The sequence below is a fragment of the Dipodomys merriami genome, unplaced genomic scaffold, assembly GCF_024711535.1.
Source record: "Dipodomys merriami isolate MVZ:Mamm:240054 unplaced genomic scaffold, mDipMer1.0.p SCAF_98, whole genome shotgun sequence".
Lineage (NCBI taxonomy): Eukaryota > Metazoa > Chordata > Mammalia > Rodentia > Heteromyidae > Dipodomys > Dipodomys merriami.
The window spans coordinates 2,182,599-2,208,539 of NW_027206601.1; the positions used below are offsets into that span (position 1 = coordinate 2,182,599).

Here is a 25,941-nt window from a genome sequence, read left to right on the forward strand (position 1 = left end):
CGGACCCAAAAAAAAAAAAAAAAAAATTGGAGTCTCGGGGCTGGGAAGGTGGCTCAGTGGTAGAGCGCTAGCCTTGAGCTGAAGAGCTGAGGGACAATGCCCAGGCCCAGAGCATGCCCCACAACTGACCAAAAAAACCCCTGAGTTTGATGGCACACAAATCCCCATCACAGCACTTGGGAGGCTGGGGTGGGAGGGTCATGAGCTGGAAGCTTGTCTGGACTGCTCCACTGAACTCTGTCAAAAAGGAAAAAACGTGACTTGCGACTGGGGCTCAGCGGAGGAGCGCCTGCCTGGCACGCCGGGCCCTGGCTGCGCCCCAGCGCTGTGAACCTTCACCACACTGTGCTTTTTGGCCAGTGGTGGGCTTTTACCCAGGGTCTCTGCTCGTTTTCTGTGGTTACGCGGCGGCCTCTCCTGCCTAGGCTGGCTTTGGACCGCAGTCATCAGGTCTCCTGAGTGCGGGATGACAGGCGGGGCCAGGCCTGGTCTGTTTGTTTTCTGCTGCACATGTCCACGTGCGGGTTTTGTCTCGCTAGTCTATGGAGATGGGCGCCGTTCCTGTGCTGTGTGCAGTTAGATCCGGCCGCGTCTTCTTTTCTATTCCATGCGACTTGGCACTGGCACAGGGAACGCGGTGACAAGGGCGGGCCGGCGCGGGGAAGTGGGAGCGCGTGGAGCCCAACTCGGCCGTGCTCCCCCAGCCCGGGAGCACCCGGGCCCTTCCAGGCCTTGCTGACGTGCGTGCGCACGCGCAGGCTCGCGCCCTCCTCTCCGGCCCCCCTCCCCCTCGCTCCAGCAGCGGCCCTCAACCTCTTCCCGCGCAGGAAGACGGCCTGCCTGCCGGCTTTCTACAGCGATGGCAGTAGAAACGCCAGCCCATCCCCTTGCTGCTCCAGGCTACACTGCCCCCAGCCCTCAAACGCGCCTGCCCCTTAAGGGGCTAAAAGGACAGATAGGTGGTGGTGGTCTGGCAACTGCAGCCGGGCCCCTCCCCGCAGCCCCCCCTTCATGTCCTGGAAGGCCCTGCCAGCGCCCAGGACGTGATAATGGGCAGGGCAGATGGTGGCCAGGGTGTTCTCCGCACCCTGCAGGGCACCTGCAGCGGAGTCCAGTGCTGGCAAGGTCCCTGGATAAGCTTGTGGCACCCGCCGCCCAACCGCTGGCTCCCCGCCCTAGGGCACACCCAGGAATGGTGACATGTCAGCTAGTGTCTCCCAGGGGAGCGTGCAACACTTGACAAAACAGCTCTCCAGCTGGAGCCAATGTGGAAAATTCCAGGGAGAAGGAAATTTACCATGGGGTGGGGAATAGCTCAGGCCTGGCTGGAAACAGCCAGGGTTGATGTGGGGCCCAGAGCCACCCAAGAATTGGACCTGTTCCCAAAGACCATGGTGCCCCAGCAAGGAGGAGGGACTCGGTCAGGCCCACCAACAGGGAGTCCTTTAATAGAGATCACACAGACAGGAGACGAGGGGGGCCAGGCACCCTGCTTGCTTCCTCTCCCACGGGGTGTGGGCCAGCCAGCAGGGTGGAGCCAGAGAGGTGGTTAAAAAAACACAGCTGCACTAAATCTTCACTTTCACAGAAGAGGGGAACTGGGAGAGCAGCTCACAGGGGAATCTGTACAGAGTGGAGCCAGTTCAGAGTGAAGCTCACTGTCCCTCCCTTCTAGAACCTCAGCTGGAGCTGTCTGCCCTTGGGAAGGGGCACGGGGCGGGCAGGCAGCAGCTGAACACTCCATCCGTATGATGGGGGAGAACACGCCCCACAGCACCTACTGCCCCTTCTCAGCTGAGTGCTGTACTGTTGTGCTTTCTAGAGCCTCCACCCACAGCCTCTGCCTGAAGCTCAGAGCAGGGGAGGAACTTCCACCACACAGCTGGGCTGGCCTGGCCTGGGTAAGAACTCCAGGCTCCTGGCCTTCGCAGTTCCCTGTTCTCCCCAAGGAGCGGACACAGATGGGTCAATGCTGGACAAGATGCAGGAGGGTGGGAGCAGGCACGGGGAGGACAGGGTGCAAGGCCATGAGATCTGGGGTGTGGGGTGTATGCACACGGGCTGGCAGGGCACCTCGGCAAAAACTTCTGTAGCTGTGAGCTTGGGGGAGGGAGGGAGGGTGGTGAGGCCGCTGGCCTGGGTCACTTTGGACAGAGCATGTGGCTGCCCTAGTTCAGCAAGGACCCAGGCTCTGGACGTGTGCAGGGTGGGGAAGGTTAGGGAGGATGGCCAGGTTGTCGTGTGGGGCTGGGCAAAGATGACAAGCTGTGGTGACATCTTTGAGCATGCCCCTGCTGGTCTGGGGGTGGACACAGCATCAGTTGTTCTCAAAGAGAGAGAGCAGGTCGTCATTGCTGTTCGTGGGGAGGTCAGGCGGGCCCAGGTAGGACAACAGCTCATCCGGGTTGGTCAGTTCTGGGAGCAGCTGAGGACAAAGGCACATGTGAGAGGCTTTGGGCTTTGTGGCCATGCTGCCTCTGCACCCTGGCCAGCTCCCTGGCCCATGGGATGCTGAGCTGCCACTCCTGATAAACACTGAGGACCACAGGCAGGTGCCTGGCTCTTCCGTGGAAGGCTGCTGTGAGGGCAGGAATGCTGCCAGGGTGCCCCTCGAGGCTGTGCAGCAGCGCACTGTGGGTGCACAGGCCAAGAAGGGGATCCCCAAATGGTTTCCAGGGACAAATGAGGTGGCAGAGTACCAAGCCCCTAGGATTTTCTGCTCTGAGCTGCTCATTCTAATCTTTTTCACATGGAACTTCAATGAGTTTCTATTATGGTCCAGGGGACTAGTCAACTGTCTCATTTTTTTTCATACCGTGTATGTGCGCACGCGCGCTAATACTAGAGTCTAAACTAAGAGCCTGGACACAGCCTTTTCACTCAAGGCTGCTGCTCTGCCACTTGAGCCACACCTTCACTTCTGGCTTTTAGTGATTAACTGGAAATAAAAAGTCTCATAGTCTTTTCTGCCCAGGCTGGCTTTGAACCAAGATCTTCAGATTTCAGCCTCCTGAGTAGCTAGGATTACTGGCATGAACCACCAGTGCTTTGCTTAAGTCAGACTTTGATTTTGGTGCTGATACTAGGGCTTAAAACTTAAAGCCTGGGCACTGACCCTTAACTTTTCTGATTAGGGATAGAAAAGCTTGAGCCACAGTTCCACTACCATTTTTGGGGAAGAGGGGGGTAGTTAAGAGTCTCATGGACTTTCCTGCCCAGGCTGGCTGCAAACAATGATCCTCAGATCTTAATCTGAGTAGCCAGAATTGCATGTGTGAACCACCTGTGCCCAGCTTCAAGCCAGGGCTATGTTGTGAGCTTCTAGCCCAATCTTCGTTAAGGACTCCAACACCCACCCACCAAGCATCACGGCCAGGCCACCTGTTAGCCATATATGGTACCTGGCACCCCATAGCTACTCCAGGTATTTGGCCTGTGAGTAAGCAAGATGAATTTCTCTTTCTTTCTTTCCTTTTCTTTCTTTTTTTGTCAGTCATGGAGCTTAAACTCAGGGCCTAGGCACTGTCCCTAAGCTCTTTTTGCTCAAAGCTAGCACTCTACCACTTGGAGCCACGGCACCACTTCCGGTTTTCTGGTGGTTAAATGGAGGTAAGTCTCACAGACTTCCCTGCCTGGGCTGGCTTTGAACACTGATCCTTAGATCTCAACCTCCTAAATAGTTGGGATTACAGGTTTGAGCCTCCAGTGCTTGGCTGTGAATTTCTTGATGTTATCTGAGTGGCTCTCCCTGAGGGGTGACCATCTTCCCCTTCTCTGAAGCACAGTGCCCATGTGCTCCCCAGCCTGGGAGCTGGTACTTACGTCCAGAGCTTGTTCTGAGGCCTCCCCTGTCCCAGACATGCCGGCGGCACCCATCACACCTGTGACTGGATTGAAGGGCAGGTCACTAACAGGCCCAGTGCTTGCTTGGCCCAAGGGCTGTCGGGATGCAGGAGGAGGGTTTGGATGGTGTAGCTGAGGACCTGAGGGAGCCCCAAGGTTGGAGGTGTGCAGCCCCGGTGGCCCAGGATTGTGTGCTGGGTCCAGGTGGCCCACTGGTGCCATCTGAGGATGGAGAGAAATTATTAAACCAGCCCAAGGACTCCCCATAGAGGCCCTGGTCCCTAGGCTGCTTGGCACAGCACTGACCTGGCCTGGGAGGCAGGGAGCAGACTTCTCTGGAGTCAGGAGGCCACTGGGAATGTCAGACTGGTAGGAGATTGGGGGTGGCCCTTGGGCAAACTCAGCAAGGCTTGAGGTGTTGGGCGTGGTGGGTGGGAAAGACTCTGGGAAGGCTCCAGGCCCTAGGAAGTTGGAACCTGTGAGAGCAAAGTCAGGTTGAGCACTCTCATGCTGGCAGGAGGAGCCAGGAGAGAGGCTGGCATAGGTGGGGCGTATCATCCACCCAGCAAGAGAGCCTCCATTTCTCCCCAGCACTGCAGGGAGACTGGTCTGGAGACAGTCCTAGGAGTGAAGGCATCAGGAATGATGCACAGGACTGCACACGGGTCCGGGTGGCTGCCCCAGGCGGGACAGTCTATGAGGAGATGTAGCCTAGAGTCCCTTGCTCCAAACTGGGCGCAAGGATGGAAGCCTCACTGTGGTGCACTGGCTCACTGTCATATTCAATGTGGGCTGTGCAGGAGGACAGGGACCCGAGCAGGCTCTGCCTGGACACACTGGTGCTTTGGGCTCATGGTGGGTAAGCACCACTCACACAGGTAGGGAGGTGGCTCTGAGGTAGACCCCAAGGTTCACTGCCAGGTGTGCAGTACTCACCCTGGCTGGGGTAGTCGCTGGGGGCAGAGGTTGCTGGGGGCTGTAGGGAGGCGAAAGGGGAGGCGCCAGGACCCAGGGCTGCAATCATCTCCATCACACTGGGCATGAGTACGTGGGCAGGGCTCACAGTACGGCAGCGCTTTAGCACTGGCCCGTCAGGCTCCTCCTTGATGTGCACATCAGGTTTCACAGGCACAGGCTTCCAGCTGCACGTCGGGTCGATGGTGATCTCCTCATACTCTGAGCTGGGTAGGGACATGGGGTGCTGGATATTTGCCATGTCCAGCCAATGAGGGGCAGGAAGGGTGCTAAGCAGACCCTGCTCCAATGCTCTGGTAACCTGCACCTCACTGGTGATCAGTGGGCCTGGGGCCTGGAGCCCAGGGTTGCCCTCTGGTGGCCAGGGATGCTGGGGTGGAAGAGTACACTTACTTCTGAATGTAAATCAGGATGCCCAGCATGTACTGGTCTACCTCCAACCCCTCCAGCAAGGCCGTCTTGCTGTAGAAAACAAAGGAGACATGCCTCAGAAGCCTCATCCCTCCTCCCCCAGGGTGCAGGATATGTCACCTGTGGGAGCAACTCTGCCCAGGGACCCTGGCAATCCTGTGAGTGAGATGAAGGTGAGTGCGGTGGCCCTGGACCTGACCTTGCATGAGACCATGAATGAGGTTTCTAAGACAGGCTACCAAGGCCTATGCGCTGGCTCTTCAGCAGATGTATGTATTGATCAGATGTTTATGTATTGATTTGTTGGAAGTGTCCCCACAAAGGCCCCTAAAGCAACAGCTTAACTCACTTGCAAACAGGGCACCTCCAGGTCCCCCGCTCACAGTTGAGCTGTAGGTAGGACTCCAGGTCGAAGCACTGCAGAGAGATGGAGAGATAGGTGGTTTCTCATCAGGGCGCTGGTGGGGTGATCTGGTTTCTGATTTACATGAGTGTTTGAGATACCTCGTGCTCCAGGTTTCCACCACAACCTCATTCCAATGGACCAAAGCCTCCCTGACCAGAACCCACAAGGCCACATGACCAAAGTGAGGCTTGAGCAGCTGTGTTGAGAGGGAATGACTCAGGAAGGGGTTTTAAAAGGAAAAGCCAGTCCCAACCACTGAGGGTGTGGAGTGTGTGGTTACTCACTGAACACTGGCATTTCCGCAGACAGGAAACCAAAGGGTGAGCAGGAAGACTGCACTGCATCTTTATGACTCTTTCTTTTTTTTTTTGTCAGTTGTTGATCTTCAACTCTGGGCCTGGGCACTGTCCCTCAGCTCTTCAGCTCAAGGCTAGTGCTCTACCACTTGAGCCATAGCACCACTTCCGGCCTTTTCTGTTTATGTGATGCTGAGGAATTGAACCTAGGGCCTCATGCATGCACAGCAAGCACTCTACCACTGAGCCACCTCAAAAGCTCAGGATAGCAAAGCCCCTTAGTCCTGTGGCAGGCCTGGCCCATTTATCAGCAAAGATAGATGCTCAGATTCCATCTCAGCCTCTGGAGATACGACTAAAGTGTTGATGAGTAGTGTTGGCTCATATCTGTAATCCTAGCTATTCAGGAATCTGAGACCTGAGGATCCCAGTTCATAACAAGGAACATCCATGAAACTATAATCTCTAATTAGCCATCAAAAAGCTATAATTGGAACTATGGCTCAAGTGGTAGAGAAAGTGCTAGCCTTGATCATAAAAGCTCAGGGGCGGGGCTGGGAAGGTGGCTCAGTGGTAGAGCGCTTGCCTTGCATGCTCAAGGCCCTGGGTTCGATTCCTCAGCACCACATAAGCAAAAAGAAAAAAGCCAGACGTGGCGCTGTGGCTCAAGTGGTAGAGCGCTAGCCTTGAGCTGAAGAGCTGAGGGACAGTGCCCAGGCCCAGAGTTCAGGCCCCATGATCGGACCCCCCCCCCCAAAAAAAAAAAAAAGCTCAGGGGCAATACACAGCTCCTGAGTTCAAGCCCCAAGACCAACACCAGGGAAAAAAAAAAAAAAAAGCTGGAAACAGAGGTGTGGCTCAAATGATAGGATGTCAGCTTTGAGTGAAAAAGCTAAGAGACAGCACCCAGGCCCTGAGTTCAAACTCTAGTCTTGGTACCAAAAACAAAATAAAAACAAAAAACTTTCTGTGTATATTCAGGGTCTCAAACTCTTGCTTAGCTTTTTTCCCTCAAGATTGGTATTCTACCTCCACTTCTGGAGGTGCTGCTGATTAAATAGATTAATTGGAGTGTCGTGTCATGGAGTTTTCTATCCAGGCTGGCTTTGAACTGACATCTTCAGAGAAGCTTGGATTACAGGTGTGAGCTGCAGTATCCAGTACTCAAAACTTACTTTTGAGACAAGGAGACGTGAGGAGATAGAATCTTGTTGTGTAGCTTAGGATGGCCTTAAACTTGTAATCCTCTTGCCTCAGCCTCCAGAGTGCTAGGATTATAGGAGTATACTACCATGTCTGGCTCAAAACATTCTTTTAGTATTGTCAACACTTTTTTCTGTGTGTGTGTGTGTGCCTGTCCTGAGGCTTGAAAAACCAGGGCCTGGGCTCTGTCCCTGAGCTATTTTACTCAACACTAGTGCTCTTGAGCCAAAGTTCCACTTTCATCTCTTTTGGTAGTTAATTGAGATAAGAGTCTCACATTGCCAGGCACCAGTGTCTTATGCTTGTAATCCTAGCTACTCAGAAGGCTGAGATCTGAGGATTGCAGCTTAAAGCCAGCCCCAGCAGGAATGTCCATGAGACTTTTTTTGGCCAGTTGTGGGGCCTGAACTCTGGGCCTGGGAACTGTCCCTCAGCTCTTCAGCTCAAGGCTAGTGCTCTACCACTTGAGTCATAGCACCACTTCCAGCCTTTTCTGCCTATGTGTTCTGAGGAATCAAATCCAGGGCCTCATGCATGCAAGGCAAGCACTCTACCACTGAGACACCTTCCCAGCCTCCATGAGACTCTTATCTCCAATTAATGACCAGAAAACCAGAAGTGGCACTGAGGCTCAAGTGGAAGAGCTCTTGCCTTAAGCTGAAGAGCTGAGGGACAGCGCCCAGGCCCAGAGTAAGTCTCACAGAGTTCCCTGCCTAAACTGGCTTTAAACCAAGATTCTCAGATCTCAGCCCCCTGAGTAGCTGAGATTATAGGATAATAGGTGTGAGCCAACACGTTCAGCTTAGATTTTTTTTTTCCCCCAGTCCTGGGCCTTGAACTCAGGGCCTGGGCACTGTCCCTAAGCTTCTTTTGCTCAAGGCTAGTACTCTACCATTTGAGCCACAACGCCACTTCCAACCTGTTCTGTTTATGTGGTACTGAGGAACTGAACTCGGGGCTTCATGCATGCTAGGCAAGGACTCTACCACTAAGCCACATTCCCAGCCCCTAGATATTTGTTTTTATTTGAAGGTATTACAATTACATAGCCTGGAATATCACTGTACTGTTGGGTAAATAGCCAGAAGTAGAACTGTCTGATCATGAGGCATCCTTTGTTTAAAATATACTTTACCAGCTGGGCACCCGTGGCTCAAGCCTGTAATCCTAGCTACTCAGGAGGCTGAGATCTGAGGATCACGGTTCAAAGCCAGCCCGGGCAAGGAAAGTCCATGAGACTCTTATCTCCAATAAACCACCAGAAAACTGGAAGTGGCGCTGTGGCTCAAGTGGTAGAGCACTCACCTTGAGTTGAAGAGCTGAGGGATAGCCCCCAAGTCCAGAGTTCAAGCCCCATGACCAACCAAAAAAAAAAAACAAAAAACAACAAAAAAAAAAACTTACCAACTTTTTTTTTTTTTTACCAACTTTCTCAAATACTTTTTCTGTTTTAGATTCCACTCAACAGGGCTGGGAAGGTGGTTGAGTGGTAGAATGCTTGCCTTGCATGCATGTACAAGGCCCTGGATTCGATTCCTCAGCACCATATAAGCAGAAAAAGCCAGAAGTGGTGCTGTAGCTCAAGTGGTAGAGTGTTAGCCTTGAGCTGAAGAGCTGAGGGACAGACCCCAGGCCCAGAGTTCAAGTCCCACAACTGACAAAACAAAACAACAAAAAAAGAGATTCCACTCAAGTTTTCTGGTTGCTTAAAATATTTTCAGGCAGCCGATTCCAGCAGCGATCTGCGTGACTACCCACCTGTATGTGGCGACAGTCATGGCCGCGGGCAGGGAGCTGGATCCTGCGGAAGGTGATGGGGCACTTCAGGGACACCTTGATAGCTGTCTGCTCTACCCCATCCTCTCCATTGGGCCCAGGGGTGCCAGGGATGGTGCCGCTACTGAAGTTCCGCTTTACTGACATTGACAGGGGAAAGATTTGAGTAAAGGGCACTCAATACAGGGTGGCTATGAATGGGGCTGCCAACTAGGACCCCAGTCACTGCTCCAACAAACCGCTCCCGGGGCCTTGTGTGAATGAGGGAGCCACACCCAGGTGGATGTACACCCAGCAGCTGAGAGGGGAGTAGTGTCCAGTGATTGGGTGGGGGGCAGTGTCCAGCATGGACAGGCCCCTAGTGGCTGAGGGGGGTTACTCACCCTTGGTGATGCAATGCTCAGCCGGCAGGAGGCGCTTCTTTAGGAGGCCCTGTAGCACAGAGCGGACAGATGGACGGTGGACCAACTGCAGCACGAAGAGGTGGGACTGCAACACAGTTGGAGATGCTGGGGGTCAGGGGAGGTTGTGACTGGGGGGAGGGGGACAATGTGGTCCAGGGGACCACATGAGCTCAGAGTGGGAAGAGCTATGTTAGGGAGAGCTGGGCAGGGCAGGGTTCAGGGCTGCAGCAGGCCAGGCCAGCCTAGTGGTAACTCGGCCTTGTTCCAATGCTGCTGCCTAAGCAAGATGCCTTCTCTGTGAGCTCAGGGGTCCCAGCTACAGGTAGGTGACTAGGTGCTCCTGCGTATACTTATGTCCATCCACAGCCTGACCCTCACCTCTGTCAATCACGCCTTCCTCAGTGCCCTGCACAGCCCAGTTTCTGGCAGCTATTCTTCTGACACTGGGCTAAAATCTTTTTTTTTTTAAATTGTGAAAATGCAGAGGGGTTACAATTACATGGGGCTAGCGCTCTACCACTTGAGCCACAGCGCCACTTCCTTTTTTTTTTCTTTTTTGCTTATATGGTGCTGAGGAATCGAACCCATGGCCTCATGCATGCAAGGCAAGTGCTCTACCACTGAGCCACCTTCCCAGCCCATGAGTACATTTCTTATCAAGCATTGTTGCCTCCTCCTTTGTTTCCCCTTCCCATCTCGCCTCCCCCTCCCCCCGCCGCCCCCCGTCCCCCTGGGTTAAAATCTTGTAAGTTATTCTTACAGGGAGTCAGGATCATGCTACGTGGCCTAGTGTGGCCTCAAACTTGCAATTCTCTTGCTGCCCCATCTCCAGCCCTCACAGCAAGGGGCCTACAGGTGCCTATGCAGCTAGGATCCTGCCTGCTGGAATCCAGGTGATGCCTGACCAGCTGCAGGCAGAGCTCCCGCCAAGAGCTTCCACCCAGCTTCATTTCTCTTACACAAGCAATGTGAACATCAAAGCTAATAAATTTAATCTAAATGGAAAATAGCTAAAGTGCATGGAACTGGATCTTTTTTAAAGGACAAGGATATATTAAAATGGAAAGGACCAGGTGGTAATAAGGAGAAGCAATGTCTTTTTCTTTAAGGATAAAACCCTGACCCTGACCATAGCCATCCCACCCCTCTGGACAGGCCCCCAACAGGATGGATGGTGACCCAGGTAGTGCAAAGCCCTCCAACCCTCTACATCCACCCTCCCCACCCTTCCCTCCAGTAGGCACGCACGCAGCAGCAGGCGGTGACCGTGATCTGGATGGTGTTGCGGCCCGGCTGGCACACGTGCTTCAGGTAGAGGGGCTTGTGTGAGGTCTTGTTATCTCCCCGTTCAATGGTGAGGGGTGTGGCATTGACGCTGACCTGCACCGAGGCAGGCCAGTTGGTATTCATCTGCCGGTCCTCATGATGGTAGCACTTGAACTGCAGCTCTAGGTCTGGCCTGTACAGCAAGGAGGGTGCTGAGAACCCACATGTGGGGACCAGGGGCTGGGCTGAGAGGCGGGGCTCACCTCAGCATCAGGGTCTTATAGACGGAATCTCGGAGTTGGAAGACGTGGTTGCTCACAGCCAGGTTGTGCTGTAGGCGGAAGGGCTCCAGAACCACCCCGTCCCGTACTGGGAAGGTCAGTCGCAGCTCATCACAAGGGCCACTTCCTGGGGGCAGAGGCAGTTCTGGCTGTAGCTTAGTGCTTCAAGCAGTGTCTCCAGCCACTCAAGGAGGATAGCTGAACCCTAGAGCCCCCTCCATGGCCTGGGGCACATCTCTCCTGGGACATTGACCCAGTGGTCATTGTGATCCATCCTGTCTTGGTTAACTGCCCAATGTCCTTTGGACTGTGATGGGAGAACATGATCCCAACCCAGCCAGAAGATAGCAATGGTGCTTTCAGAGATGGAAAACCAGGCGCTTTCCCAGTGAGTAGGAAACTTGCCAATGCCCCTACAACTCAATTTAAGGTTTTTGGATCCTAGCTTCCTCTGTAGTACTCTCTGGAAATAGGAGGTCCTTAGCTAAGGACAGACTTCAGGAGATGCATATTTCAGGAGATGCATAAATCCCCAGCAATTAAGATTCTCTATGCACAGGTACTTATCTAGACAGAAGACCTACAGCCTACAAAGAGATGTGCTATCAATAGAAAACAGAAGGTCCAGAACAAGTTTGTTCTTTTTTAAAAAAATTTTGTGGGGCTGGGAAGGTGGCTCAGTGGTAGAGTGCTTGCCTTGCATGCATGAGGCCCTGGGTTCGATTCCTCAGCACCACATAAGCAGAAAAAAAAAAGCCAGAAGTGGCACTATGGCTCAAGTGGTAGAGCGCTAGCCTTGAGCTGAAGAGCTGAGGGACAGTGCCCAGGACTAGAGTTCAGGCCCCATGACTGACAAAATAAATAAATAAATAAATAAAAATAAAAATAAAAATTGTGGGGCTGGGTATGTGACTTAGTGGTCGAGTGCTTGCCTAGCATGTATGAAGCCCTGGGTTTAATTCTTCAGTACCACCACATAAACAGAAAAGGTCAGAAGTAGTGCTGTGGCTCAAGTGGTAAAATGTTATCCTTGAGCAAAAGAAACTTGGAGACAATGTCCAGGCCCTGAGTTCAAGCACCAGGGGCTTGAACTCAGGGACTAGGTGCTGTCTCTTAGGTTTTTTTGTTCAAGGCCAGAGGTCTGTCATTTGGGTACAGCTCTACTTCCAGCTTTTTCAGGTTAATTGGCAATTGTTATTCATCTTGTAGACTCTTCCACAAGACCCTGATGCTGAGGTAAGCCCCGCTTTCCAGCCCAGCTCCTGGTCCCCCATCCACATATGGGTTCTTAGCACCCTCCTTGCTGTACTGGCTAGACCTAGAGCAGCAGTTCAAGTGCTACCACCATAAGGACCTGCAGATGAATACCATGGGTGCCCTGCTCAAAAGTTTGTTCTTACCTGGTGCCGGTGGCTCATGCCTGTAATCCTAGCTACTCAGGAGGCTGAGATCTGAGGATCATGGTTCAAAGCCAGCCCAGGCAGGAATGTCTATGAGACTCTTTTCTCCAATTAACCACCAGAAAGCCGGAAGTGGCGCTGTGGCTCAAGTGGTAGAGAGCTTTCCTTGAGCTGAAGAGCTGAAGGACAGCACCCAGGCCCAGAGTTCAAGCCCCCAGGACTAGGGATATAGCAGCTGTCCCTGATGCCTAACCTTCCTCACAGGACTCTCTGAAGCCTCAGGATTCCTCACTGTCCCCTTAGCCTGGTAGCTACTGTCTTGAAAGTGGACACTCACCAGAGGGTGATGGGTGCAAGGAGCTGAGTCCTGGCTTGAGGTCAGGCAGAAAGGGAGACTTGACCTCCTGGCTTGGGGACATGTAGGGGACACTGCTGCTGGGCGTCATGGGTGGTGTGGGGTTCCCCGGCAGTGGGGAGGTAGGGTAGCCAGGGATGGAACGGGCGGGCTGTAGGAGTTGAGCACAAACAGTCAAAGCAGAATGGCAGTGTTCATGGAGCACCCCCCCAGGAGCCAGCAGAAGAGAGGTGGGCAGAAAGCAGACCTAGGCTGCCTGGCAGGGGGCCCACACAACCTTTTGCCTGGACACCTTCTTTCCATGATCCCCATTCCCACAACCCTCCCAGCCCATCTGCACAACTGAACCCCCTACCCCGCTCAGGCCAGGCTGGTTGTAGCTGATGCTGCCCCCGTTGAAGCTGGTGCCCTGCCCGTTGAATTGCTCTGTGGGCTGCAGGAGAGAAAACCAAGTGTGCCTGGGCTTGGGCCGGTCCCTAGCTGTTCTCAGGGCCTGATTCTAGAAGTCCACTACACCCTCAGGGGTGCTAATCTGGGCATTCTCTATACTCATGTTCATTTTCCAGATAATCTACGAGAAACTTTACTAATTTCATAAGAAGTTACCCAGAGGGTAACTTCAGTCCCAGAGGGGCTGAAAAGAGGGGTGGTACTTCATTCTCTTCCTCTCTTCAACATCTAGCTGTAATACTGGCTAACCCAGGCTCCTGAGGAGTCCACTCTATCTCTGAGTACCCCAACTGGGTGCACCCCCAGCAGGGGCCTGGTAACATGTTCCCACAAAGAATGTCACAGTGGCTGGGATGTCGGCCTGCTCTCCCAATACTAAATGTTCATGGAGATATACATGAACTTTGCAGAGGCCAGACTTCCTTCAGAACTGACCCCTAACCCTAGGAGCTGTTTCTGTCCTGACTAGCACTCTGTAAGGCTCTGTCCATCCCCCTGCCAGCCCATCACTCCTCGAAGGCAGGCCTGCCTCCAGGGCCCCACTGTGTCCTGTGGCACTCAGCCCAGCACATACTCAAGGGAGGCAACCCTACCTTGTAGTGCAGTCCAGCAGGGCCAGGCGCAGACAGGGTCTGGCCCATGCTCTGCTGCAGGGGCAGTCTGTGGCCAGGGTAAGAGGGAGAGGGGGCAGGAGGCTGCCCGGGGCCAGGTGCATACTGGGCAGTGCTGGGTGCGTACTGGCTTCCTTGCAGATACTGCTGCCCTGGATACACCTGAAGAAAAGGCCAATGCCCAGAAGGGGGGCAAGAGGAGGTATCAGGGGAAGCAGCGTCCCATGCGCTGGCATGTTCCTGGTCCTGCTGGGCACACGCAGAAGCTGTTCTTACCACAGCTCTGAAGGGGATCAGGCAGGGAGTTGGCACCCAACTCCCCAAGATGGGCAACTGGGGCACTCACCTCTGAGTAGGTTCTCTTGATCCCTTGTCGGGGCAGTGGCTGGGCCTGAGGAGGTCCAGGGTACCCATGCTGGGGTAGGCGCTGCCCTGCATACAAAGGCGTCATCCCTGCTGCCCGGGTGGGGTTCATGGCCATGGAGGAGAGCCCAGAAGGGCCCATCATACCTCCCATGGCAGTAGGGTTCATGCCAGGGGGGACACTGGGCCCCCGGGGACCTCCATGTTGCAGAAATTGGCTGTTAAAAGTCTGTCCAGTTCCCATCTGGGAAGAGAAAAAAAAGGGGAATGGTCCAGGCGCCACTCATGAAGGACTCCAAAAAATGGACATATGGGCCACTGCTTCTGGGGACACACATCTCTCACAGCTGGCTCCAAGGCCCTCCCTCCTCAAACCTTTGCTCTTCTGCTCATCTCTCTTCCACTGGTCTTATGAGCCCATAGCACATTCTACCTGTGTCCCTTTGAGGTCTCAGACTCCACTGTCTTGCTGAGTGTCCCGCCACCAAACAGACTAGCTGCCACACGAGAGGAGTGCAAAGGGGCCTCACCGCTCCATACTGGCTCAGCTCTTGACTCTGCTTCTCTTGCAGCGCAGCCACGGTGGCTGTAGCGGTGGCGGTGGCGGTGGCTGCAGCAGCAGCCATGGCAGCTGCAGCTGCTGCTTGTGTGAAGTCAGCAGAGGGCCGTGCAGCGTGTGAGGGGAGGCCCAGGCCCCCAGGGCCACCTGCATATCTGTAAGAGACATATGACTGCTACACCCTCTGTATAGCTTTCTCCAGGGCCACCCAGCACTTTAGAGTCCATTTTTTTCTAGGGTCTCCACTGTCGTGCTGGACCAGTAGGGGAGCAGAGATGCAGGCTGACAGCTTCTAGCCATTAAGCCAGGTAAAGAGCTTCTACTTACCCAGTGGTGAAGCTGGGGCCCCCAGGGTAGCCCCCGCGCCCATACACGCCTTGCTGCACGTAGCCTTTGCTAGCACCGCTTTCAGCAAATGCCTGCTGTCCCAGGCACTGCGGGGAGGTCAAGGCAGAGCTGCCACCAGCCACACCTGGCATCATAGAGCCACCAGGGGGGCTTCCTGCAGGGCCCATAGGGTTCCCCAAAACCTACAAGGAAGTGGAAATTACCAAACAGAACCAGCTAAAGCACTCTTTTTCAGCCACAGTGCTAGAAACCAGGAGGTCTGGGAAGTCAGGAAGGGAGAGGCACGGTGGGGCAGTCTGGGGAGCAGCTGACAAAAGGAGCAGAAATCCCACAAAATGGAGGTGAAACACCATCCAAGGACTTGTGAGACACAGGCAGCCCTGTCCTCATCTTCCAGCTACCCCCAATGTCCCTTGCCTTTTGGAGCTCTAAGGTGGTTTAAAGCATTGCCAAGTGCTGACAGGACTCTGACTGTTTGGGGATGGGCCCAGGTGGGTGCTCACCTGGCTCTGGGTCGCGTTGCCAACTCCCCACACGGTAGTGACCACGGACAGTGACCCGGCTGGCTGAGTGGCGCTTTGTTGCCAAGGCACAGACTCATATGCAAATGAACCATCACTACAGAGAGAGCAGCTGGTGAGGCCTGGGTCAGGCGGCCACAGGTGCCCAACAGCCCAGGACCTGCAAGGGGCTGCCCATAGGGGCCTATACTCACCTGTGTGGTGCGGGGGGCAGGGCAGGTTTCATGGGGTTCATGGAGTTCATTGGCCACAAAGCAGCCAGCAGGCCAGGTCTGCTTGTATTTATCTAGGACTCACTACTCTGGCTGCTGGATAGGAAAGAAAGAGTATGAGATTAGATGTTACCAGAGACTCTTAGAACATGAAGGAGCCCAGGGCCACCAGGCCTGCTCCTTTCTCTGTAAGGGATGGCCAGGTTCTGGTGGTGGATAGAGCAGTGGAGGATGCTGTATCAGCCCAGCCCATTCAATCTCAGTGGGGGCAAACCCAGCTCAGGAGGCAACATGAAGCCTTTCTGATCTGGGCCCTCACTCATAGCCCTTGGGCTCACTCTGGAAACAGGCTTTCTAGTTTCAAATACTTTCTCCCGCACTAAGAACTAGATATCCATATAAAGCCAGGGGAAATCTTAGCCACTCTATATTGACTAGGTTGCCAAGAACCTCTCAGAAGGCTCTGGAGTCAAGGAGTAGAAATCACCTCCTCAGTCTCTTGCCCACCCCGAGTGGCCCAGGAAGATGAGAAGGCACAAAGCCAGAGGAGGCTCTGAAGCAGGAGGTAAGAAGGCCAAGAAGTAGTAACAAGCTTGGTGCTAGTGGCTTACGCATATAATCCTGGGTACTCAGGGGATTGAGATCTGAGGATCGTGGTTCAAAGCCAGCCAACGAAGGAAAAGGCCATGAGACTCTATCTCCAATTAATTACCAAAAAGCTGGAAGTGGGCAGGTGTGGTGGCTCATGTCAGTAATCCTAGCTACTCAGGAGTCTCAGATCTGAGGATTATGGTTGGAAGTCAGCCTGGGCAGGAAAGTATGTGAAACTCTTATGTCCAATTAACCAATAAAAGCAAAAAGAGGGCTGGGAAGGTGGCTCAGTCGTAGAGTGCTTGCCTTGTATGCATGAGGCTCTGGGTTTGATTCCTCAGCAGCACATAATCAGAAAAAGCTAGAAGTGAGTGGCACTGTGGCTCAAGTGGTAGTGTGCTAACCTTAAGCTAAAGAGCTGAGGGACAGCGCCCAGGCCCCATGACCAGCAAAAAAAAAAAAAAGCAAAAAGAAAAGCTGTGCTTCAAGTGGTAGAGTGATAAACTTGAGCAAAAAAAGTTTGAGGACAGCACCCAGGCCTTGAGTTCAAGCTCTAGGACTGGCACAGAACAAAAACAAAAACATCTGCAAGTTCAGAGGTGGATTGAATGACAGAGTGTCAGCCTTGGGTGAAAAAGCTAAGGGGAAGTGTACTTAGTTTGAGCCATAGGACCAGAAAAATAAATAAATAAATAAACAAGTCTTGATACTGATGGAGGTTAAACACCATAAATCAATGAACACACTAGAGATGCAGAAACAGCCACAGAAATATGCATAAAGGTAGAAAAATCATTCAACAGAGGAAGAAGTCCCGCTAACAAATGGACCTCTATAGATTAAAAAAAGAACAAAAACCTGAAACCCAAAAAGTAAGGGGATGGAGTGTATGGTTCAATGGCACTTGCGTGATTCCTTGGGTTTGATCCCCAACATTGGGAGAAATGACAAAAAAAAAATCAGCCAACAAACAAAAATAACCCTTCATGGGGCTGGGAAGGTGGATCAGGGGTAGAGCACTTGCCTTGCATGCCTGAGGCCCTGGGTTCGATTCCTCATCACCACATAAGCAAAAAGAAAAAAACCGGAAGTGGTGCTAGCCTTGAGCTGAAGAGCTGAAGAGCTGAGGGACAGCGCCCAGGCCCAGAGTTCAGGCCCCATGACCGAACCCAAACAAACAAAATAAATAAATAAATAAATAACCCTTCCTAACTTATAATATTGAAGTTAACTAAAAGTGAATTTGATAATAGGTAAAACACAAAACTGTAAAATATTGCTAAATGTGGCTTATACCCGTAACCCTAGCTACTCAGGAGTCTGAGATCTGAGGATCACAGTTCAAAGCTAGCCTGGGCAGGAAAAGTCTATGAAACTCATCTCCAGTTTACCACCATCAAAAAGCAAGAAATGGAATTGTGTCTCAAATGGAAGAGCGCTAGCCTTGAGTACAAAACCTAAGGGACAGCACCTAAGCCCTGAGTAGGACTAGCACAAAAAAAAAAGAGAGAGAGGAAAAGAAAAACTAAAATGTTTAAGAAAAACACCTTTGGAATCTAGACCAAATGAAAGTTTTTTTGGTGGGTTTTTTTTTTGGTCGGTCATTGGGATATAACTTGAGGTCTGGGCACAGTCTCTGAGCTCTTTTGCCCAAGGCTAGTTGCTCTACCACTTTGAGCCACAAAGCCACTTACAGTTTTCTGGTGGTTAATTGGAGGTTAATATTCTCACTGACTTTCCTGCCCAGGCTGGCTTTGAACCGTGATCTTTAGCTCTCAGCCTCCTGAGTAGCTAGGATTATAGGTCTAAGCCTATAATCCAGCTAAGCAAAAGGTTCTTAAACTTGAAACCAAAAATCAGGATCCATAAAAGAAACAAATTGACAAGCTGGACTTTATCCAAATTCAAAATTCTTTCTCTATGACACACTACTAAGCTACAGAAATATTTTCAAACCATATGTTCCACAAATGACTGATATCTAGAACATGTAATAAATTCTCAAAACTCAAAACATAACAAAAAATCCAGTTAGAAAATAGGCAAAAAAAAAAAAAAAATGAAGAAACACTTCACCAAAAGGATATACAGATGGCAAATAAGCATATGAAAAGATGCTAGTCAGTAGGGAAATGCAAATCAAAACCACAAGGAGATATCACTAGACATTTATCAGAACAACTGAAATGAAAATGAAAAGGAGTGACATCACAAAATGCTGGCAAGGAGAAACTAGATGTCTCACATACTGTGGGTGGGAATGTCAAATGGTACAATTGCTCTGGAAAAGACCATCTCTCATGAACTAAGCTCACAACTACCATAGCACAATCCAGCAACTGCACATCCTAGGCATTTCTAAAGTCACGTAACAACCAGTCTATCAGTGTTTATTGCCTTTTTTTTTTTTTTTTTTTTGTCAGTCCGGGAGCTTGAACTCAGGGCCTAGACACTGTCCTTGAGCTTCTTTAGCTCATGTACTCTACCACTTGAGCCACAGTACCACTTCCGGCTTTTTCCGTTTATGTGTACTGAGGAATTGAACCCAGGGATTCATGCATGCTAGGCAAGCACTCTACTACCACTAAGCCACATTCCCAGCCGTTGCTGCTTATTTGTAATAATCAAAGAATGGAAACAACCCATATACCTTTCAACAGACAAATAGTTGAACCAACTGTGGTACATGTATTACCTAAATGCCAGAAAAAAAAAAGAACAATTAGCTGCAACATACACCCTAGACAAGTCTCCAGGGAGCCATGCTGAGTGAAAAATACCACTCCCCAAAGGCTATGTATGATTCCTTCACTTGGCATTACTGACATGCAAAAACTGCAGAAATCAAGATTACATTGGTTGTGGCCAAGAGGTTCATCTCTCCATTTCTGTAATCTGAGAAGGAAGGTGGGAGTGAACATAAGCCTACAACAGAAAAGCTTTGCTGGGCATCAGTGGCTCACACCTATAATTGTAGCTACTCAGGAGACTGAGATCTGAGGATCACAGTTTGAAGCTAGCCCTAGCAGGAAAGTGCTTGAGACTTTTATCTCCAATAAACTGAGAAAAAGCTGGAAGTGGCACTGTGGCTCAAATGGTAGAGTGATAGCCCTGAGCAAAAGAAGCTCAGGGACAGTGCCCAGGCCCTGAGTTGAAGTCCCAGGACCAGCAAAAAATAAAAATTAAAAAAATAAAGCAGCCAGATGCCGGTGGCTCATGTCTGTAATCCTAGCTACTCAGGAGGCAGAGATCTGAGGATCTCGGCTCAAAGGCAGCCTGGGCAGGAAAGTCCATGAGACTCTTATCTCTAATTAACCACCAAAAAGACCGGAAGTGGTGCTATGGCTCAAGAGGTAAGAGTGCAACCTTGAGCTGAAGAGCTGAGGGACACCAGGCCCAGAGTTCAAGCCCCACGACTGACAAAACAAAATGGTTCTGCATTGTATCAAGGTAATGTCCTCAGGTGATGCACAACTCTTTTGCAAAATGTTACCACTGGGGAAGCTGGGTAAGGATGCAAGGATTTCTCTGTGCCACCTTCCCCCACCCATCCTTGGGCTTGAATTCAGGGCCTGAACACTGTCCCTGAGCTTTCTTTACTCAAGGCTAGCACTCTACCACTTTGAGCCAGAGTGCCACTTCCGGCTTTTTCTGTTTATGTGGTACTGAGGAATCCAGTTCCACTCAAGGCTGGCACTCTACCATTTGAGCCACAGCACCACTTCCGGTTTTCTGGCAGTTAATTGGAGATAAGAGTCTCACGGACATTCCTGCTTAGCTGGCTTTGAACCATGATCCTCAGATCTCAGTCTCCTGAGTAGCTAGGATTACAGGTGTGAGCCACCCACACTTGGCCTCCTCTGTGCTATTTCTTACAACTGCAAATAAAAACTTTAGCTGGGTACAGTGGTACATGTGTGCAAGCCCAGCACACAGGAGACTAAGGCAGAAGGACCATAAGTTTGAGGCCAGCTTGACCCCACACTAGTCCTGAGACCAGCTTGACCCCACACTAGTCCTGTAACATGCAGCTGGCTATGACCCTGATAAAAAAAAATTACAGGCTCATGCCTGTAATCCTAGCTACTCAGGAGGCTGAGATCTGAGGATCACGGTTCAAAGCCAGCCCAGGAAGGAATATCTATGAGACTCATCTCTAATTAACCACCAGAAAACTGGAAGTGGCACTGTGGCTCAAGCTATACAGTGCTTGCCTTGAGCTGAGGAGCTGAGGGACAGTGCCCAAGCACAGAGTTCAAGCCCTATGACTGACAAAAAAAACACAGAGCCAAGCGCCAGTGGCTCATACCAGTAATTTTAGCTACTCAGGAGGCTGAGGTCTGAGGATGGTGGTTCAAAGCCAGCTTGGACAGGAAAGTCCATGAGACTCTTACCTCCAATAAACCACCAGAAAACTGGAAGTGGCGATGTGGCTTAAGTGGTAGAGCGCTTACCTTGAGCTGAAGAGCTGAGGGACAAGCACCTAGGCCCAGAGTTCAAGCCCCATGACTGACAAAAAAAAAAAAAAAAAAAATTAACACAGGACTGGCATGTGGCAAGTACCAAGACATGAGTTCAACCCTCCCTTCTCCACAAAAGCAAAACCCCACTTAATTCCAATATCAGCAGCAGCATTAGTCCTCTGAAGAGCTACTGTCTAACCTCCCCTCTCTTCCCCAATCACTTAGCCATCCCAAGAAGTACAAGCAGGGAAGCCACAGACAAGCCTTTGCCTCAATTTCCAGTCACCCAGGGAAGCGACTAGGTGACTCCCTAGTCAGAGAGATGTCAGGCTGCCCAGCCCACCCAGGGTCAGCTGAGGCTGGAGACTGGCATTTTTAATGTCTGCAGGGGCTGTCCCTGCTCCTGCTGACCAATTTGAAAGTTGCCGAGCTCTGGGGAGAAGGAAGAAGGGCAGGTATAGGATAGGGAAGAGCCCAGGGCAGCCTCCTATGTCACAAGGGCTTGGGGAATTCCACCCGTGATACTCTGCTTTGGACAGAGTTCCCTCTGAGCTTTCCTCTCCACATACAAGTTCCTGCCTTGTCTCCTCCCCCCAAAGCACGTCTCTCTGGGAAGGCCCTCCAGTCCCCAGGTCGGCTCCTGCTTCTGGCTTCAAAGTAGGACAGGGAAGGCCAGGGTCCCACCAGCCCAGCTCTTACTGCACATCGATTGTAGTTAAAGCCAGGTGCCCTACTACAGCTTCCCTGGCTTGAGATCAGTCAGCAAGCCAAAAGACTTTCTGGGGACTCAGGTCATATCTTATTCCAGGTACAGAGCTTCAAAGAACTTCTAGATCCCTCTTTCTCAGGTGTCCCACAGCAGCCACACCCCAAATCTAGCTCCATCCTCTTTCTCTGTCCCAGCATCTAAAAGCAGGACCCAAAACATAGGCCCTACTCCAAGACAACAGCCTTGTGCCAGGCCACCTGAGAAAGAAAAAGAAATGACAGTTCTGGTGTGTGGAAGGAGCAAGGTTCCTAATGTAAAAAAAGTAAGGCGTTCACTAGGCATTGGTGGCTCACACCTGTAATCCTAGCTACTCAAGAGGCTGAGATGTGAGGATCACAGTTTGAAGACAGCTGGGCAGGGAAGTCTGTGAGACTCTTATCTCCAACTAACCACTAAAAAAGTCAGAAGTAGACCTGTGGCTCAAGTAATACAACACTAGCCTTGAGCAAAAAAACTCAGGGACAGCTCCCAAGCCTTGAGTTTAAGCTCCAGAACCTGCACACACTTGCGTGCGCGCACACATGTAGGTTGTTCATGTGCCTGGGTGGTCTAAGTCTTGGCTCTTCTCACAACAATGAAAGGCCTAAATGTAAAGTTCAGATCCTGAAGAAGCATGTACCAATGGCCCAATGACCAAATCTTGGCATCAGTTTACAATGTGTACAATGGGTATCTATTGGCCACCCTAGGACTGAAGACATGTGACTGCTTCAAGTCATCAATGCTTGAAGACCATTCCCAGAAGCCAGAATGTTTCCCAAACATCTTGAGTCTGTCCCTAAGAAGTCTTCATCTACTCTTCCTCTATTTGCAGCCTAGGCATGACAAGGGCCTCCATGTCAGTGCCAGTGGGTGAAGCTAACATCCCCTTTCTTCTAGCACAGTCAACCATCAAAGGATGCCCCGGCTCCAGCTGGTCAAGGCTGGGTGCCGAGTATGTGTTCACTCCACCGATACCCACCAGGGTCTTGGATCAAGTCATAGATGCTAGCTGTACCCCTGTGAAGTCTGGTATCACAAATGACTTAAAAACAGCACCGGGGATGTTCTGAAATCCTAGGAGGGCATCCTAAGGAAAAGGTGATAGAGTCGTGGGGTAGTTGAGCAAGGTGGCAGAGACTGGGGGAAGCAGGGCCACCGGGGTGAGGGGTAAGAAAGGCGTCCAGTGCCAGGGATAGAATTCTTGGGGGTGGGGAGACACCTGGAGGACGCAGGGCACCTAGGGACACAGCGCTCCGGGAGGCCAGGCAACCCCAGGAGAGCACACCCTTACGCCTGAGCTCCAGTCTGGAGCTGGAGGCTGACAGTCGGCGTCCTCCAGCCGGAAGCGGCTGCCGGCCAGCCTCCCGGGGCCAGCCTCCCGGGGCCAGCCTCCCGGGCCCTCGCCTGGCGCCGGCACGCGGTGGGCACCGAGGGGCACATCGTGAAGGTGAGGACGAAAGGCCTCCGCCGCCCGGGAAGCCCCGAGCCCGCCGGCGAGCCGTGGCCGGCCCCCAACAAAGGCTCGGGGAGGGGAGGCCGGCCTCGGCGCCGCGGCTGGGTCTGCCGTGACCACCACGCGCGTGGCAGGTGCGAGCAGGTGGGCTGCAGGGCCCCCGGCCCTGCGCGGGCCCCGGCACGGGCGCCGCAGTCGGCCGGGGGCGCCCGGGGGCCCTGCCGCACCTGCCCGCCCGCACCTGCCGCACCTGCCCGCCCCCGCCGTCCCGCACCTGCCCGCGGGCAGCGCGGCCAGGCGCCATCCCAGGGGGCCCCCCGCTCACCTCCGCCCGGCCCGGCCCGGCCCGGCCCCTCGCCGCGGCGGCCCCCGGCCCACGCCGCTCCATGCGCTCAGCCCGCCCTTGGGGCCGCCCGCCGCCCCCGGGCCGCCGCCGCCCGCGCCGCCGCGCCGCCGCCCGCTCCGAGGGCACAATGGAGCCGCGCCGCGCCGCTCATGCATATGCATGACGCCGCGCCGCCGGCCCCGCCCCCCAGGCCAGAGCAGCGGAGCCCCGAGCCGCCGCTCGGGCGGGGGGTGGCTGCCTGCCCGAGCACAGGCCAAGGGCGGCGAGTGCGGGCCGAGGCTTCGGGCGGCCGGACTGGCGGGAGACCCGGCCCGGCCACAACCTGCGCGGCCGGCCCCCTCCACACCTTTCGGAACGCGGCGTCGGCGGTGCCACCGCGCGCTTCCTGCTCGCTGTCCGCTAGGGGCGGGGCGGGGCCGGGAGCCAGGGCGGGGCCAGGGGGCGGGGCCTTGTCGGGGGCGGGGCCGTGGTGGGGCGAGGCCGGGGACGAGGCTGGCGGGGGAGGGGCGGGGCGGGAGGGGAGGGAAAGGCGGGGAGCGGAGGGGAAGACCGGAGCACCGCACTTGGGGCCGCGGGAGCTCGGGCCCGCTGGTGTCGCCGTCACCTCTTCCTGCGGCCCCTTCCCTGCGGTTGTCCGAGTGGGAACGAGGCCGAGGGCCGAGCGGTGCCGCCCAGGGCGAAGGGTCTTGTCGGACGGGGGAGGGGAGGGGCCCTGGTCGGCCTGCGCCGGCGGCCTCCCCCATGCTCCCCCGAGCTCCTCCTCGTGCTCCCCCGAGCTCCTCCTGAGCTCCCCCGTGCTCCCCCGAGCTCCCCCCAGTTCCTCCCGAGTTCCCCCCGTGCTCCCCCGAGCTCCCCCCAGCTCCCCCGTGCTCCCCCCGTGCTCCCCCGTGCCCCCAGCTCCTCCCAAGCTCCCCTATGCTCCCCCCAGCTCCCCCGTGCTCCGCCCATGCTCCGCCGAGCTCCCCAGTGCTCCCCCCAGTTCCCCCCGAGCCCCCCCGTGCTCCCCCCAGCTCCCCCGAGCTCCCCCGTGCTCCCCCCGAGCTCCCCCTGTGCTCCCCCGAGCTCCCCCGTGCTCCCCCCAGCTCCCCCGTGCTCCCCCGAGCTCCCCCCAGCTCCCCCGTGCTCCCCCCAGCTCCCCCGAGCTCCCTCGTGCTCCCCCGAGCTCCCCCTGTGCTCCCCCGAGCTCCCCCGTGCTCCCCCCAGCTCCCCCGTGCTCCCTCGAGCTCCCCCCAGCTCCCCCGAGCTCCCCCCGAGCTCCCCCGAGCTCCCCCTGTGCTCCCCCGAGCTCCCCCGTGCTCCCCCCAGCTCCCCCGTGCTCCCCCGAGCTCCCCCCAGCTCCCCCGTGCTCCCCCCAGCTCCCCCGAGCTCCCTCGTGCTCCCCCGAGCTCCCCCCAGCTCCCCCGTGCTCCCCCCGAGCTCCCCCGAGCTTCCCCGTGCTCCCCCGAGCTTCCCCCGAGCTCCCCTGTGCTCCCCCGAGCTTCCCCCGAGCTCCCCCGTGCTCCCCCCAGCTCCCCCGTGCTCCCCCGAGCTCCCCCGTGCTCCCCCGTGCTCCCCCGAGCTCCCCGGAGCTTCCCCCGAGCTCCCCCCGTGCTCCCCCAGCTCCCCCTGAGCTCCCCCGTGCTCCCCCCAGCTCCCCCCAGCTCCCTCCGTGCTCCCCCAGCTCCCTCCGTGCTCCCCCCGTGCTCCCTCCGTGCTCCCCCGTGCTCCCTCCGTGCTCCCCCCAGCTCCCCCCGTGCTCCCCCCAGCTCCCCCCGTGCTCCCTCCGTGCTCCCCCCGAGCTCCCCCCGTGCTCCCTCCGTGCTCCCTCCGTGCTCCCCCGTGCTCCCTCCGTGCTCCCCCCAGCTCCCCCCGTGCTCCCCCCAGCTCCCCCCGTGCTCCCTCCGTGCTCCCCCGTGCTCCCTCCGTGCTCCCCCCGTGCTCCCCCGTGCTCCCCCCGTGCTCCCCCCAGCTCCCCCGTGCTCCCCCCGTGCTCCCCCGTGCTCCCTCCGTGCTCCCCCCGTGCTCCCTCCGTGCTCCCCCGTGCTCCCCCGTGCTCCCTCCGTGCTCCCCCCGAGCTCCCCCCGTGCTCCCCCGAGCTCCCTCCGTGCTCCCCCCGAGCTCCCCCCGTGCTCCCCCGTGCTCCCTCCGTGCTCCCCCCGAGCTCCCCCCGTGCTCCCCCGAGCTTCCCCCGTGCTCCCCCCGTGCTCCCCCGAGCTCCCCCCGTGCTCCCCCGAGCTTCCCCCGTGCTCCCCTGGGCTCCCCACGTGCTCCCTCCGTGCTCCCCCCGTGCTCCCCCCCAGCTCCCCCCGGGCTCCCCCAGCTCCCCTCAAGCCCCTCCCGAGCTCCTCCCGTGCTCCCCCCGAGCCCCTCCCGAGCTCCTCCCGTGCTCCCCCGGCTCCCCCCGAGCTCCCCCTGAGCTCCCCCGGAGCTTCTCCCGAGCTCCCCCCGAGCTCCCCCCAGAGCCCCTCCTGTGCTCCCCCAGCTCCTCACGAGCTCCCCCCGTGCTTCCTCCGTGCTCCCCCCGAGCCCCTCCCGAGCTCCCCCCAGCTCCTCCCGAGCTCCCCCCAGCTCCTCCCGAGCTCCCCCGTGCTCCCCCCGAGCTCCCTCCGTGCTCCCCCGAGCTCCCCCGTACTCCCCCCGTGCTCCCCTCGTGCTCCCCCCGTGCTTCCCCGAGATCC

The 25,941-nt window shown here is 55.0% G+C and overlaps 2 protein-coding genes across 8 annotated transcripts; one reads left to right on the forward strand and one right to left on the reverse strand.

Moving 5' to 3' along the window:
• Window positions 1-1,421: 1,421 nt before the first annotated feature.
• Zmiz2 (zinc finger MIZ-type containing 2) lies at window positions 1,422-23,667 on the reverse strand. 7 transcript variants are annotated; one of them, XM_070014572.1, is made up of 20 exons: window positions 23,631-23,646; window positions 20,726-20,780; window positions 15,663-15,776; window positions 15,451-15,565; window positions 14,927-15,129; window positions 14,571-14,754; window positions 14,024-14,284; window positions 13,660-13,839; window positions 12,972-13,049; window positions 12,599-12,767; window positions 10,844-10,988; window positions 10,563-10,773; window positions 9,294-9,399; window positions 8,893-9,050; window positions 5,579-5,646; window positions 5,212-5,280; window positions 4,780-5,024; window positions 4,150-4,319; window positions 3,882-4,065; window positions 1,422-2,425 (listed from the first exon to the last, which is right to left on the reverse strand). In XM_070014572.1, the coding sequence occupies exons 3-20, from the start codon at window positions 15,710-15,712 to the stop codon at window positions 2,397-2,399; spliced, it is 2,625 nt and encodes an 874-aa protein (XP_069870673.1). In that variant the 5' UTR covers window positions 15,713-15,776; window positions 20,726-20,780; window positions 23,631-23,646; the 3' UTR covers window positions 1,422-2,396. The 7 variants fall into 7 exon arrangements, with proteins under 7 accessions (XP_069870673.1, XP_069870668.1, XP_069870669.1 ...); XM_070014567.1 differs by having other exon boundaries at window positions 3,823-4,065; window positions 23,631-23,645; XM_070014568.1 differs by lacking the exon at window positions 23,631-23,646 and adding an exon at window positions 23,264-23,355 and having other exon boundaries at window positions 3,823-4,065.
• LOC138822049 (basic proline-rich protein-like) lies at window positions 22,340-24,893 on the forward strand. The gene is made up of 3 exons (XM_070014559.1): window positions 22,340-22,514; window positions 22,790-24,250; window positions 24,367-24,893. The coding sequence occupies exons 1-3, from the start codon at window positions 22,340-22,342 to the stop codon at window positions 24,891-24,893; spliced, it is 2,163 nt and encodes a 720-aa protein (XP_069870660.1).
• Window positions 24,894-25,941: the final 1,048 nt, after the last annotated feature.